The sequence below is a fragment of the Dromaius novaehollandiae genome, chromosome 6, assembly GCF_036370855.1.
Source record: "Dromaius novaehollandiae isolate bDroNov1 chromosome 6, bDroNov1.hap1, whole genome shotgun sequence".
Taxonomy (NCBI): Eukaryota; Metazoa; Chordata; class Aves; order Casuariiformes; family Dromaiidae; genus Dromaius; species Dromaius novaehollandiae.
Window position 1 is genome coordinate 24,728,952 of NC_088103.1, and position 14,082 is coordinate 24,743,033.

Consider the following 14,082-nt stretch of genomic DNA (forward strand, 5'->3'; position numbering starts at 1 on the left):
GTTTACATTTTTATTTTCATATTTGCCTCTTCTCTGAAGCTGTAAATTTATTTTATTTCCTTCTTCTTGGTTAAAGACACTAAGCTTAATGGACTTGATGTTTGTTTCCAGGACTGTGCATGCAGGTTAAATAGCAGTCTAAATAAAAGGAATAACATAAACAATACATTACATGTGTTCACCTGTCTGTGCTCAAGTTATTCCAGAAACAATGTGATTTGTATGTGCAACTAAGTATTTACAACTATAAGTTACCAGCTAGGAACAGATTTGCCTGTTACTTGCAAATAACCTGATTGGTAGCTCTTGAGGAGTGCTAGAGGACCGACTGTATAAAGGAAGCCCTTATTTAAAGGAAAAGCCTGGTTCTGTGCTTGAATCTCTAACAGGTGACTTGCAGGGCACTAGGTATTCATGCTCTTCTCTGAGCTGCCTTAACTTCCAAAAAGCAGGATTCAGTATTTGGATATTGTCATATTTGGAAACTGAGGTCCCTAACCTCTTCTCAAACACATACAGAAAGCTGTAGCAACACACATGGAAATAGGTCTCTCATAGTCATACAGTAGTTTAAAACCATTGTCTCAAGCTACTTGCAAAAGTGGATCAGTGTGGCTTGCAAATTTGTACATGTCAGGAGAGATAAGCATGGTCTTTTATGTAAACTATTATTGATTTCCTATTTGTTTACTTCAAAAGAGAAAGAAGAGGATTCTTCTAATCCTCATGGTTGAAACTTCTGCCCCCCATTTCTAAAATTAAAGTGAATACAATTCAATATTGTGATGTCTGTCTTGATCCTCAGACAAATGTCTGCAGAGTCCCAAGTCTTCCTCACAGATTGCCCAAACTACTCCAAAGTGATGTCTGGAGCTGTGAGTGTCAGTGAGCCTGATGAGATTCATGTAGGTTTCCCAGCAGAGTTAAGCACCACAGCTACTGTCGGGGAAGAGCACATCTTGCAAGAGAGAAAGCCTTGTACTGCAGCTGAGATCAAAAAAAAGTTGCACCCTTTCCATCTCCCTTCTCCCCATAACTTGTAGCAGCCAACAGATGCAGAAACTGAAAGAGAGACCACAAGGAGACAGCCCTCTTCCCTCTCCGAAGTCAGCCTCACTGGGCCCCCGCAGCTCCGTACAGGAGAGCTGCTTGCTGAAGGGAGAAGGGAAATGGACAAATGCAATCAACACACAAAACCAGGAATCAGATGCTCTGGATTTACTTCATAGCTCTACCACAGACACCTCCACCTCTCAGCATCAGCTCTCCAACATGTGGATAATATTCCTTTCCTCCCAGCGTTTCTCAAACTTGTTCAAATTGTGGTCGTGCATGGGCAGGGACCATCTCCTCTTCTGTGCTTATACAGTTCCAGCTGTAACACCTGGCTGCCTCTTGGATAGAGCCAGCACAGGCTACATCCTACTCATTGGGTAGGACTGGGATTATTCCTGTAGAAGAGAAACAGATGGAGATCCCAAGGGGACCACTACAGGTGCAATGAAAAAGATCAACAAAGGTTAGAGAGAGTACAAATCTATTATTTCAGTTTGTGTGCAGCTAACAAGTAACTCTGTGCTGTGCTCCATCAGTTCTCCAGTTGCTCCAAGACCCTTTGAGAACATACTTTCAGCAAATAGTCATGGAATTAATTCACTACTAAATTTCACAAGAGAATGTTGCTTTAGCCTCAGAACCAGCTAGCTGCTGGGAAAGAAGTTTTCACTCCCAGCCACTGTCACCCATCCATTTCTAAACAGATGCTGCGTGTGTGTTTCAACAGATCCAACCTCACAGGATAAGAAATCTCCTCAAGATCTGTTATAAAAGAGCCATGGCACAATCTTCCTCTTTGCTGCAACCCCTTTAAGACCAGGTGGTATCTCTAGGACAGAAAAGCTGGCGCATGCACTAAAATCAAAGTAGAAGTTCGAGGCCATTGGTTGCATTGCAGAGAAATGCTGAACTACCAAAAGGGCCAGTTTGATTGATTTGGTCAGGGCAGAGAACAGGAGGGTTGAACATTCACAGAGAGCATTTAATCTAACAGCTGAGTACTCCCAGAGCCTCCCCTCTCTTGCACTCGGACTTCCCCTTCCACTTCCATCCAAATAAGACTCAACAGAGACACAACTCCCACTCACCATTTTGTTCTGCTTCCCAAGAAGTCTTTGTGTGTATTAACAGCTGACCAGCTGACTCCAGAGTTAGCACTCCTCTTGGAAAAGGTTTCGTGCTAAAATGCAAACTGCAGACCCAGAAGAGGAAGACACAATGACATTTCTCTCACGGTGACGCAGACAACCTGGCTGCGTCCCAGCACACCTAATAGAGCAGTTCCTCAAATAGGCTCCTGCCAGGGGCAGAGTTCGGCAAGTGCACAGAAAACTGGACTTCAGGGCACAAAGGACTCTGCCTCTTTCATACATGCCTCATGTCAAATAAAACTGCTCCTGGCTCTGAGTATGCTTTTAATATTTGCTACAGCTCAACACTAGGTAAATTTCGCTTTCGGTTTCTAGGACTGACATCTTGACTACCAGAGCATGTTTACTGGGAATACCAAGACAAAGTGGAGGATATCTGCTGGCCTGTTTCATGCTTGATGCAGAGACCAATGGGCCTGCCACCAGGTACTCATGCTTCTAAATGTCAAAGAATCTCCTGTCAAACAACTAAAATCCCCTCCAGCATTTATTGTGCAAAGACTGGACAGTCCTTGTGCACTCTCTGGAAAATTAAATACCGTTTCTAGCAATAGGCAGAGAAAATGGGAAGCAGCCAAGTCACACAGCACTGGTGGCAGGCAACACTGAAAGAGAAAGGCTATTTGGGCAGCAGGGAAGATGTAAGCCTGTGAGAGATCTTTATACATACAACAGGTAGATCCTGCACACAGTGAGAACTTGTCTTGCTGCTACTGCAAATGTCTGCATATTTCTCCAACAGTTGTGACTCTTTCTTGTTCACGTTCCATCTTCTATTTTACCTCCTATTTCCTGCTGGCGTCACTTGGGCTGCATCGTTTCTTATGTTTCAGCATCAGCTTGGACCATAACTCTAAGTGTGATTGTAGGTTTTCTGGCCCTCCATTTCAGAAATTATGTCCACCAAGCAACCCAACTGTCAGCTTCTGTGCTTATTCTAGGGTCATATTAGGCAATAACACTCTGGTGTTATCATGGGGGCTGTGTGCTTATTCCTTCCTTCAGCTCTTTTGCTGCTTGTCTTTGGGAGCAGTTGGAAGAAAATTCTGTCACTGTGAAGTTTTGAGTGGCTATGACAAACAGGACAGGAACAGTATCGGTGGCAGGAGATGTGCAAACTGTGTATGTGGGGGGGGGGGGGGAAAGGACACAGACGTGATCCTTAAGAAGTGGGGTAGGCATCAAGCAGAGAACAGAAAGAGGAAAAAAGCATTTTAGGTGCTGCCTGGCTACTAAATATTCTGCTGCCACAGCGATGGTGCAGAGCACAAGGTTGTAGTAAGAACTCTCTCACTTTTAAAGGCTAAAAAATTAGTTTCATGGAGCTCTGTATCAGACTGTCACAGATGCTTTGGGTTTGCATTGCTGTGCTTCCCAGGAAATGGCTGTAGGAACAGAAAAGTTCTGCCTCGTGTTCATATTGCTGTCCTGCTTTGCATGGGAGTTTCATGTCCGGAGGTCTTTGAAATCAACTGCTGAAGGCCATATTCTGTAGTGCAATAAATGGCTCCCCTCTTCTGAAGTCCACTTATGGACTAATTCCCAGATCTATGACATTTATTACTGTAGATCTGCATCTCAGCCGACTAATGGATCAGTGCAGAACATGAGACGCTATTGTGTAGACCCTTTGGGCTGACCATGCCATTCCTCTGCCCCATTTCCTGGACATGCTCTGGATTCCAAAAACCAAGACAAAGATAAAGGCACATGTGAAGGTCATTTTCTGCAGAGAGTAAATCCCAAGTGGCATTAGTAGCAGACACAAACAATGGATAGCAGAACAAGGAATGTATTAAGAAATTTCCTCCCCTTGAAGAAACAGTAAATGCATGCATACAATGGAACGTGCAACTGAATCCACAGTCTTTAATGAATGCAGAGACTCATTCTGGGCATAGGTACATTTGGGATTGCCCCCACATCCTCCTCTCTTCCCCCTCTTAAAAAATGATTTTATTCAGTGAAATGTAAAACCACAGAAAGACCAGAATATGTACACACACCTTAAAGAGTCTGACAATTTTTTCTTTTTCTTAAGTAATTTTCACGCATTCGAATTATTGATGGTTAAGCCCAGTTGGTACAGCAGAAATGTTCTACATAGATCATTGGTTGACATGTGGAGTACAACAGCTGTGAATACACTGTCACGAGACATCTGTTTGAATGCTAACAAACGCAACAGATCTGTCAAACCACATTGCAAGCATCTGCAACAAACCAGAGTATACAATCCAAAGACTGAGCAAGATGAGAAATTTTCAGAATGTGAAACAAAGATGTTAAAGTACACAGGAAGCTTCTGAAGTAACTTTTCTCCAGAGTAATTACTCCCATTAGAGGGCCAGGAAATCTAAATGCTGCTTGCCAATGAAACTTTCCTTCTGTTTCACAGAGAACACAAATGTCATGATTTTATTTCTGGCCCTCAGTTACTCTGATTTTGCTTGAATGGGGGCGAGTAAGAGAGGGACAAAAGCAGACCCCATCTAGCAGAGCTCACTTCCCCAGACCTGTGTTGTCAAACAGCAAAAGATCAAAAGCCTTGCCTATAAAAAGAAGGCTATAAAATTTTAAAAGAGAAGCAAAACAAAACTTAAAAAAAAAACCAAGCAGAAGTAATATGGTTTTGTACAGCCTGCAATAAAGCTATGGTCAATGGTACAGTATTGTTCACATGACGCTTATTAAGGCTTTGACTACTGGTCTTCTACATGCAGATTTTATATACATATAATTGTGTGTGTGTGTGTGTGTGTGCGCGCGCATGTGAATAAATTACTTTTTTTTCTCGTTCTAAGCAAGAAAATATTTTCAAGCATTTGCTTCCCCTAGTATTCACAATAATTGGACCATATTCTGTTTAAGAACTTGTGGAAAGGGCTGGGGTCTATTTATTATCCCTCCAGAAATGCCCTCATCTCCAAGAATGTCATTTGTGCCCGACACTGGTGCCGCCCCACATTTTCCCACGGTCATACACCAGAGGAGGAGGTGTCACCCTGGAGCCTGACAGTACATTGGTTATGTAAACATAGTAATCCTTGGATTATAAATACTTTATTAAAGCTAACATACCTCAGCTTTTAGCTCATAATTGCCCATGAGTGCCTTAATGAAATGCCATTCAGAATAAAGCCTTTTTTTCCTTCTTTTTTTCCCCATAACGACAGCACAATTACAGCAGTTTCCCAGAAGGGGAACAAAAACAAAAGTTTTCCCTACTTTTTCCCAAAGAAATGCCAAGATAGCTGTTAATTTTGCAAGCCCGTGGCTCGGTAGTTTCCATGTACATAAATAACTGTAACATACAGCATGTCTCAGCCTTACAGCTCAAAGTGCTTAAGTCACCATTTTGCTTGCATGTCTGGGTTACAGACTTGCAATGATGTCAAGAGACTGGGCCACGGCTCAGCAAAGACTGGAGAGAAAGCAGAAACCAGGGGAGCTCTCCTGTTCCTAGTCCCATGGCTTGGGCATGCACATGCTCAACAGGTTCCCAGGGCTCAGCAGAACTGACCTCTAGTACAGCCTGTGCCCCTCTGCCTGAGGACTAGCGAGTGACACAGTGCTGAGATATTCTGACCAACTCTGACCTGGCATGTCCTCCTGCGAGATGCTCTGCTAGGTGATGTGGCAGAGAGCTCTACAGTTGCTGTGGGGAACTCTGGGAAGAGCAGCCAGCCAAGAGAAGGGAGGACTTACGAGGAAGTAACACTAGGGAAAAACAGACGAGTGGGAAGGAAGGAGCATAAAGTAGGCTGGGAAAGCAAAGAGGGTGGAGTGATCAAGGAAGTTTTTTTTATTTAAGATAAGGCCTGCACTGTTGCCACAGTCATCTGAGCTGCCTTGTCATGGCAGAGTAAAGGGACCAGACTTTGAGTGCTCCAGTAGCTAAGTGTGCCCTGACTCCCACCACAGCACTTCCCCATCAGCCACAGCCTTTCCCTCGGCCACTGCATTGAAATGCTTCCATTCAACATGTACCATGACAATTACTGCAAATCAGGTGCTGGGCACTTCTTGTTGATCTTGGTCCAAAGTAGATAGCAGCCCTAAAGAGAACCTCCCCATGTCCCTGCCTACCTGTCTACACACACAATAACCAAGACAATAAATAGATGGGACAGAAGGAGTCACGGAATCTGGAGTCACGGAATCTGGAGTCACGGAATCTGGTTGCTGATTTATTGCACAGAGTATTTTGGGCTGGTAGGGACAGTGGGTAGCCCCAAAGGTCCATTGAGAAAATCCTACTGGGTGGTTGCCCACATCATCTGCTCCAGAAGATGTGTTCAGACAGTTCATGTGTACAGGATGCTTAGGAAACGTCACCTAGAAATAGGACATGCAAGAGACTAAGGCTTTTTTTCAATTCAAACTCAGTCTTCACTCAGTCCATGGCAAACTGTGCAAAATACAAGATTTATGCCCTGGCAGGTGTGATTAGAAGACAATTTTTGGTCCTGGGTATGTTAGCAAGAGAAAGGTCATGCTAATTTTTTCAGAGGCAAACCTTTGAACTGGATTTAGTTTTAGTTACAGAAAATACTGTACACTGCTTTTGGCCAGGCGTACAGGAGCTTAAAAAAAAAAAAAAAGAAAAAGAAAACAAAGATCACAGTTAAATGTCTCAGTCTTCAGACGGGGAATGTCTGTGAGGAGCAGTCAAACTACTTTCTCATGTGCAGTGCATCCTGAAATTTGGTACTTATGTATCGGCCATGAAAGCCTTTCTTGTTGATGGTGTCATCTGTGTGGAATCGAATCATGATGGAATCCCCTGCAGAGTAGATTTCTTCCAAAGGCTGCAGGAAAGAAAATAAGACAGCACAAAGTGGTGAAGTCTGCATGCTAAATAATTGTCTGCACAATGGAAACACAAATACTGAGCGTTCAGTATGTCCTGCCCTGCTCTGACTTCTTGAGCACATCATAAAGTAGAAGACCACTTACTTGTCAGCGAATCATGGTGCTAGGCACTAAATTTCTGTCAACTGTGGCTCGGGACATACTGATCCCCCCCCCCAAGACTGGGGCAGAGAAGATGACCTTGTGCACCCCCTCCAGTCCTACTGCTTTCCGTGACTGCTCAAGAGGTCAATCAACCACTGTATCGATTCACCAGGTTGGCAGAGAGAAGCAGGGAAGCTTATGCAGCCCATGCCTTCATGCAGGGATTCTTTTGCTCTCCCAGAGCTCAGCAGTTGTTTATGCTTTTACTCCAGACAAGTTGAGTACCTTGGCTAGATACAAGCAGAAATAGAAGTGCTACCTTCAGACAAATTCAGTCCTACTGTTCTGGGCAGGTTGGCAGCAGCGGGCCTCCTAGAAAACATGGTTGGTAGGTTCCCCAAGAAATCCTCTTCCTGCACCAAAACAGGATCAGACTCACCAGAAACAGTCCTATCAGATGACTGCCCAACATGCTTTAAAGGTCACTTGTGATGGAGATCCTCCCTCTCCCAGACATCCATTTCAATGCTTTCCCATCCCCACCATCAGCAAGTTCTTTCTCAAATATAACCTGGATCTCTCCTGCTGCAAATTTAAGCCCATTACTTCTCTGAACAATCCCTCTCCCAATTCAGTGGACATGGAGAACAGTTTGTTCCCTTGCTTTTTACATGCTTGCCTTTTATGTTTGAAGATTGATGCCAGTCCACTCCACAATCCCAGTTCTACCAATTGTTCTTTGTAAGTCACATTCACTGGACTCCTTGGTTATTCTTTTTCCAGTCTTCTGAATTTCTACTATTTTCAGGAAATGACACAATCCAAACTGGACCCTGTTTTGCAGCTGAGGCCCTCCCAGGGTCAAACAGTGGCAGAATAACTTACTGTATCTCACATGCAAAACTCCTGTTCTCTCCCCTACTGCTGAGCTGTGACCTGCTACCATCTGCCTGGGCTTCTCTGCAGAACTGATGCTTTCTCAGCCAATCTCCTTTTCATTCTTGTGCTGATGGGTGATTTCTTTCCTCTGCCCTGAACTTCTTCACATGGAGCTGCTCTGCCTCTGTTTATTTTCCAGATCATTTCCCCAGTTTGCCAGGACTGTTTCAACTCTTTCTGCCTGGCTGTGTCTTTTTAAATTCAATAAGCACCTTCTCCATTTCAATGCTGAAGTTCTAGATAAATCAAACACAGAACTTCTGGTTTTAAATACCAGTCAGTATTGCCTGCATTAACAGAGTCATCTCTATTAATCAGGACATAGATAATGGTTTAGGAGACAACACACCATCCTGGAGTCAACAAGCAACTCTGCAAGTCTCTCCACAGCATGGCTGCAAAGTCACCTTGCTTCAGGAAGAAAGAGACTAAGGATTAAACTGGCCTTTGGAAGTTGAGTTTTCCACAGTTACATAATATTCTAACTGCACTGCTGGGGCACAGCAGCAGGGCAGTGCCATGCTGCTTCTCATAGCTCTGAACTAGCAAGGGAAAGTCAATTGGCAAGGTTTCCAAACCCTCTCTGTGTATCAGATAAAGTGGCTGTGATCTCTGGCCATAGGGGAGTAAGCAAAAACCAGACACAAAAAGCATTCTCATCACCAGTTTGTGTCAGCTGCCCTCTCCAAAAAGAATATAAGAATACCATTCTTTGCCACTTCCAGTTACCCCTAAGAAATCATCACCACCATGGCTTACCCCTGAGCCACAGAAGCGTCCCAGGCGGGGTGCGGTGCTGTCGTAACCATCGTAGATCTCCATGTAGTCATACCCACAGTCAGCCTCCTCCTCGATCTCAAATGTCTGGAATATCAGCTCCACCCCATACCCATCTTCAGCTACAATCACCCAGTCACAGTTGGACTGTCCTGGGTAGTTGTTGTCCCCAAACTGAGCATGGGAATACAGCTCCTTAGTTTGTACTTCAGCCTTTAAGAGGCCACCACACTCTGGAGGAAAAAGAGGGTACATAATACAGTCTCCCCAGAGGCCCCACCTCATAACAGTGCTTGTGTAAAACGCATGCACTTTGGTGCAGAGTTTACCTGTAGCCAACCAGGAAGATGCCTCCTCAGCAATCTACTCACACATGCACTACTACTCTCAGAATTTGTTTCATTTGTTTGCAGTTGAAGAGATTTCAGAAAACTGAACCTTGGGTAAAACTAAGGTTTCCAAGACCAGTCTGGGATGCCACAAATAAAAGATTAAGCTTGTGTCTGCCCACAGCACATCTCTGCTTCCACCACAACCCATTTAATATGGGCCTGTTCTGTGTGTGGGTCTATACACCTGAGAGGCAATCCCTTGCTGGGCTATGTGATATCACCTCATATCCTGATGACTGCTGAGGAACAGAAGGGAGTTGCTCCTCAACCAAGCACCTCCAATTTAAATATGAGAAGATGAGCAGGAATGTCAGATATGAAGAGATCTCTCAGCTGATAAGGAAACTGGCATGAATGGTATGGTGCAAACAGTGCTCTGGAAACTGGTTAGCACTATTTAGAACCAGTTAAAACTCAGGCTACACTCATTTTGGAGCAAAACATGTCTGGTTTTGCCTGGCAAACACTACAATGAGAAAGCTGATGACACTTCATCACACTGGGGTATTGGCAGGAAACACAGCTTACCTGTGCTGTGCTTTGCCTGGAAGCCTTTTCTTTGTACAGAAGCATCAGAGTAAAACCTGAGGAACATCTTGTTAGTAGAAGCCACCACAGGCTCTGGTTTCTTGCTGCCACAGAAACGGCCAAGGATAGGTGACTTGCTGTTGGGCCCATCATATATTTCTAAGTGGTCATAGGCACATTCCTGGTGTTGTTCGATCTCAAACTCATTGAAAGTCTGCAGTAAGAACAGAATAAGAAGAATTAAGAAAGACACTTGCAAATCTGAGTAGCTGTTTAGCAGAGGATGAAATGCCCAGGAAGAAACAGGTCAAACAATATGTCTGTCCAGCTCCTCACACACAAACAAAAACAGAACCACATGCTTTCAGATAAGAGTAATCTCAGGATGGTGGAGCTCAGTTCATAAGCATGTCCTGTGTAGCCTTAGCTCTACTGCCTTGCGCACATGCATGACAACGGTCTTCAATTACAAGCTTTATACAATCTTATTATGCACTGAATGGACAGTTGTTCAATATTACTTCCTCCAAGGACCCCTTTGGATCCAGGCATTGTTTCTCCCAAGGGCATGGACTAGCCACATAGCTTTGGGCATGTCCTATCATATGCATCAGTCTGCACCACAAAATAGGGCTGATGCATCCTCCTCAGAGATGTTGAGGACTAGCACTGCCCTCACCTTATGGGAAGATGGTCCCAACAGAGTGGCTCGCAAGCAGAGATAGGGAGGAGAAGGCATGATCCCAAGTGCTTTCTTATATACCTTCCTCTATATCTTTTGTTAACAGAGCAGGCAATGATCCACAGGCATCGCCTCCTGGAGTCTCCTCTAAACTGCCTCATCCCCTCATGTTCCTGTGAGACTTTCTGCCTATTTGTAGCACAGAGGCAGTCTCCTGGGACCCCCTCCACCTAGTGCCTCACACAGGGCCCGTGTGGATTAACCTTTCTTCTCACTCAATGGCAGGGAGATATCACTTCAACATGGCATTATCCAGCCTGCTTCTCCCCTCTCGCTCTCTGTTACTCACTACTTTCACTCGGTGGCCAGGTGTTGCAGAGATATTCCAGGTGCACTCTTTCCGGCTAGGGTACTTGTCAGGCCAGTTTGGACTGCTCATCATTCCCTCTGTGCTGCTCAGTTTGTGCTCGCAACCAGCTTGAGAGAGAGAGATCACAAGATGGAGGCATCAAGGCAGGTCTCACAAGGGAACTGTATTACTGTATTGTCCTACATGCTCCTCCCTGCCCAGTGAAACCCTCAACAGGGCAGAAACAGGGAAGATCTCAATCACTGAATACAGCCTTTTAGGATTACTGCATAGTTCTGGGTGTGTCTGTCCCTAGCAAGGCCCATACTTCTGATACCCCAGAGTGCAGCCAGACTGAGTGGCTGAGCTAATCAGCTGGTGAAATAGGTCATCTTACTTCCCTCTTCCTCCTCTCCTCTTCCTCCATCTCTTCTCCCCTGCTCCCAAAGACATAGTCTCCACTGTGTTGACTCTGGTGCTATCTGAGCCTTGTCTGAGCTGTTTGCTTTGCTGGCTCAGCAAGTTGAATCAGCTCACGGAGAAACCAGGCAAGCAGAGACCATACAAAGGAAGGCCATGGGAGCACATAGCCAGGGGTGGGGTGTAAGAAGAAAGAAATTTTTGAAAGCAGCAAACTGTTAGATCAGCTTAGTCTCTCTTCTGACTGAACCTAAGGCTTAAATGACAGCAGGCGCAACAAGTCAACAACAGGTGGTGTTCCACAACTGCTTACTGGCTTCTTTTGCTAGCCCAGCTTCTTACTCCGACCCTGTCCATCCCCATGGCCATGTGGAGGGCCAGACTGGGGAACAGATCCAGCTAAAAAGCTCTTTTTGCTTTTGCTGGAGAGATTTTTAGCTAGATCAGTGCTGCAGCCTGGTACACCACCCAGCTGTACAGACATGCTTCCAGCACGGGGCAGGAAGCACTCTGGATCAAGAAGTGTTTGAGAATAAAGACAGCTTAACTTGCCTGGATGTAAGGAGTGGGGGCCTTACCTTCTTTGCAATCATGGCCATTTTCATGCAGCAGGAACCCATTTCTGCAATGGCATACATAGCTCCCAAAGGTGTTGATACATTCGTGCTGGCAGCCACCATTATCTTTGGAGCATTCGTCCTTGTCTGGGCAGGATCAAACCAACAAATACTGAGTTGTCAGTGAGGAACAGGCTACTGCAGTTGCCAGCTGTGAGCCCCATATCCAAACTGGCAGATACCAATGCAAACCTTAAATCTCTGCTGATGGATCAGTCCAGTCACATTTTTAGCCTCAGGTACGATTCCTTTCAAACATCTTTCATTCCATAAAACGCATCCCAAATGTGTTTTATTATATAATGTAGGTTTTGAATGATTAAATAGTCCTATCATTAACAGAAACCTAAGAGCAATGCCTCATTATTTTAGAATAGGGTTCAGGAGAAATATCACACAAATTCACCTGCCTAGGCAAAAAATCCACTGGCCCATCTTTTTATTTTCAAGTTCCTGTATACTCTGATGAGCCCTCATCTTTAAATAGCTTTGTCCAAAAGCACAAGGAACCACATGGAAAAGAGGTTCCAAGGTATGAGCTGCTCTCTGAAGCTGCAATATGTCCCAGTGGATTTTCACTCCTGTGTGTTCAGCTCTATGCAGAAGCTACAGGGCCAAAGAAGGGCCTGGCTTTTTCAACCTTATGGGACAGTGGCACATGTAGGTAGCAGAGAAAAGGGAAGATCAGACACTTCTATTCCACCTTTTCCATAAGCAAATATAAGCAGTTTAGCTTAGAAAAATAATACTACAGTAACGGAAAAGGATCCAGGAAGCACAGTGGAAGCCACTTACTGTGGTTAGCACCTTGCACTACACACAGTTCCCTTCACAAACTGATCCAGCTGAAAAAAAAGTGGGATTTTGTCCCTACTGCTCTTCATGGCAGGTGTTCCTGAATCTCACTGCTCTGAGCATAGGATCTGTTCTCAGTTTCCAGTCCAGTTTCATTTATGACCATCTTATCTCCATTTTTTCTTGTGCCAGTGCTTTCCCTGGACTGCATTACCTTCTTCTGTCTCTTCACCCCCAGACATATTTCTAGATAAAACATACCCTACCTCATCCTTCTTCTTGTTAGACTTAAACCAGTCCTCTTGCCCTGATTCGCCTCTGTATCTGCCTTAATTTGAGGCCACTTTGCCTGATTAGCTGTAGATTGTCCTACTCAAAAATATTAATACTGCTCCGCTTCTGCCGAAAATACAAGTTCCACTTTCACGTAATCTCTGTAAATGCCTGCCACAAGATGTGTCACCAAAGCAAAGAGCTATGAATGGTTCAGACCAGGGGATTAGAAACCTCCAACAGCATACAATAGGAAGGACTGCAGTACAGAAGGAACTTCCAGTACTCTGGAAATTTTCTAGCTCTCCTAGTTTCAGAGAGAAAGCTAGTCTCTAATGACTCCTGAGGCAGAAAGAACTTCTGGGATCAGGTTTCCCATTGCTTCCTACTGCAGGAGACTGGGAGCACTGATGAAATCCATGTGCCTAGCTGACACCACACTGTGAAACTGGACTGTACACTGTGCTGAGAAACCAATGAAAAAAGACACAGCACAGAGCAACCATACTTTTTAGATGTAAATAACCATGTAATCTGCTGCCTAATTTAACAGGAGCCTGAAGAAAATTCACCAAAAACAAGAGTTTCAGTCAGAGGAGACAGCCAAGCAATGGAGAGAAAACAGCCACATACCAGAGAAGAAGTGAACTTTGAACCCTTTCTTGGAGACTGTGTTGTCTGATTTGAACTCCAGTCTCATGTTGTTGCCATATGATGTGATTACTTCAGGCTTCTCTGACCCACAGAATTTGCCGTGCAGTTTGGAGTCAGAAGCCAACCCACTGCGAACCTCAACATAGTCATATTTACAGACCTGTCAAGAAAGGAGGAGGTTTCTCAGCTCAATGGAGTCAGAACAGCGCATTTCAGAGGAAGGGGACAGAGGCTTGAGTGACAGGGAAAGGAAACACCCTTATACTCAAGCACGCTCCTAGTTTCTCCAAATTTTCCTCTGTCAGTGTCCTCACCCCCTTCCCTTGCTGCCCCAGTCTTACAACATGGATGTGTTTATCAGAATAGCAGGGATTCCATTTAATTTAGCTAAAATAATTACTCCCTCCTTATCTGAAAGCTTGACAGCCTTGACTGAACTTCAGTAACCTGCTGAATTATGGAAGAGCCACTGCCCCCATCTACAGTGGAG

At 44.6% G+C, this 14,082-nt stretch overlaps 1 protein-coding gene across 14 annotated transcripts in view; it reads right to left on the reverse strand.

Annotated features, from left to right (window-relative positions):
• Window positions 1–4,056: 4,056 nt before the first annotated feature.
• TLL2 (tolloid like 2) overlaps window positions 4,057–14,082 on the reverse strand; it is a 104,344-nt gene continuing 94,318 nt past the window's right edge. For 11 of the 14 annotated variants that reach the window (XM_064513913.1, XM_064513912.1, XM_064513914.1 and 8 more), the window contains 7 exons: window positions 13,572–13,752; window positions 11,832–11,957; window positions 10,834–10,961; window positions 9,803–10,016; window positions 8,865–9,115; window positions 7,486–7,579; window positions 4,057–7,018 (listed from right to left, as the gene is read on the reverse strand). In XM_064513913.1, the coding sequence (XP_064369983.1) occupies window positions 6,960–7,018; window positions 7,486–7,579; window positions 8,865–9,115; window positions 9,803–10,016; window positions 10,834–10,961; window positions 11,832–11,957; window positions 13,572–13,752 (1,053 nt within the window). In that variant the 3' untranslated portion in view covers window positions 4,057–6,959. The remainder of the gene's footprint in view (window positions 7,019–7,485; window positions 7,580–8,864; window positions 9,116–9,802; window positions 10,017–10,833; window positions 10,962–11,831; window positions 11,958–13,571; window positions 13,753–14,082) is intronic. The other 3 variants (XM_064513916.1, XM_026094940.2, XM_064513917.1) reach the window with 3 other exon arrangements.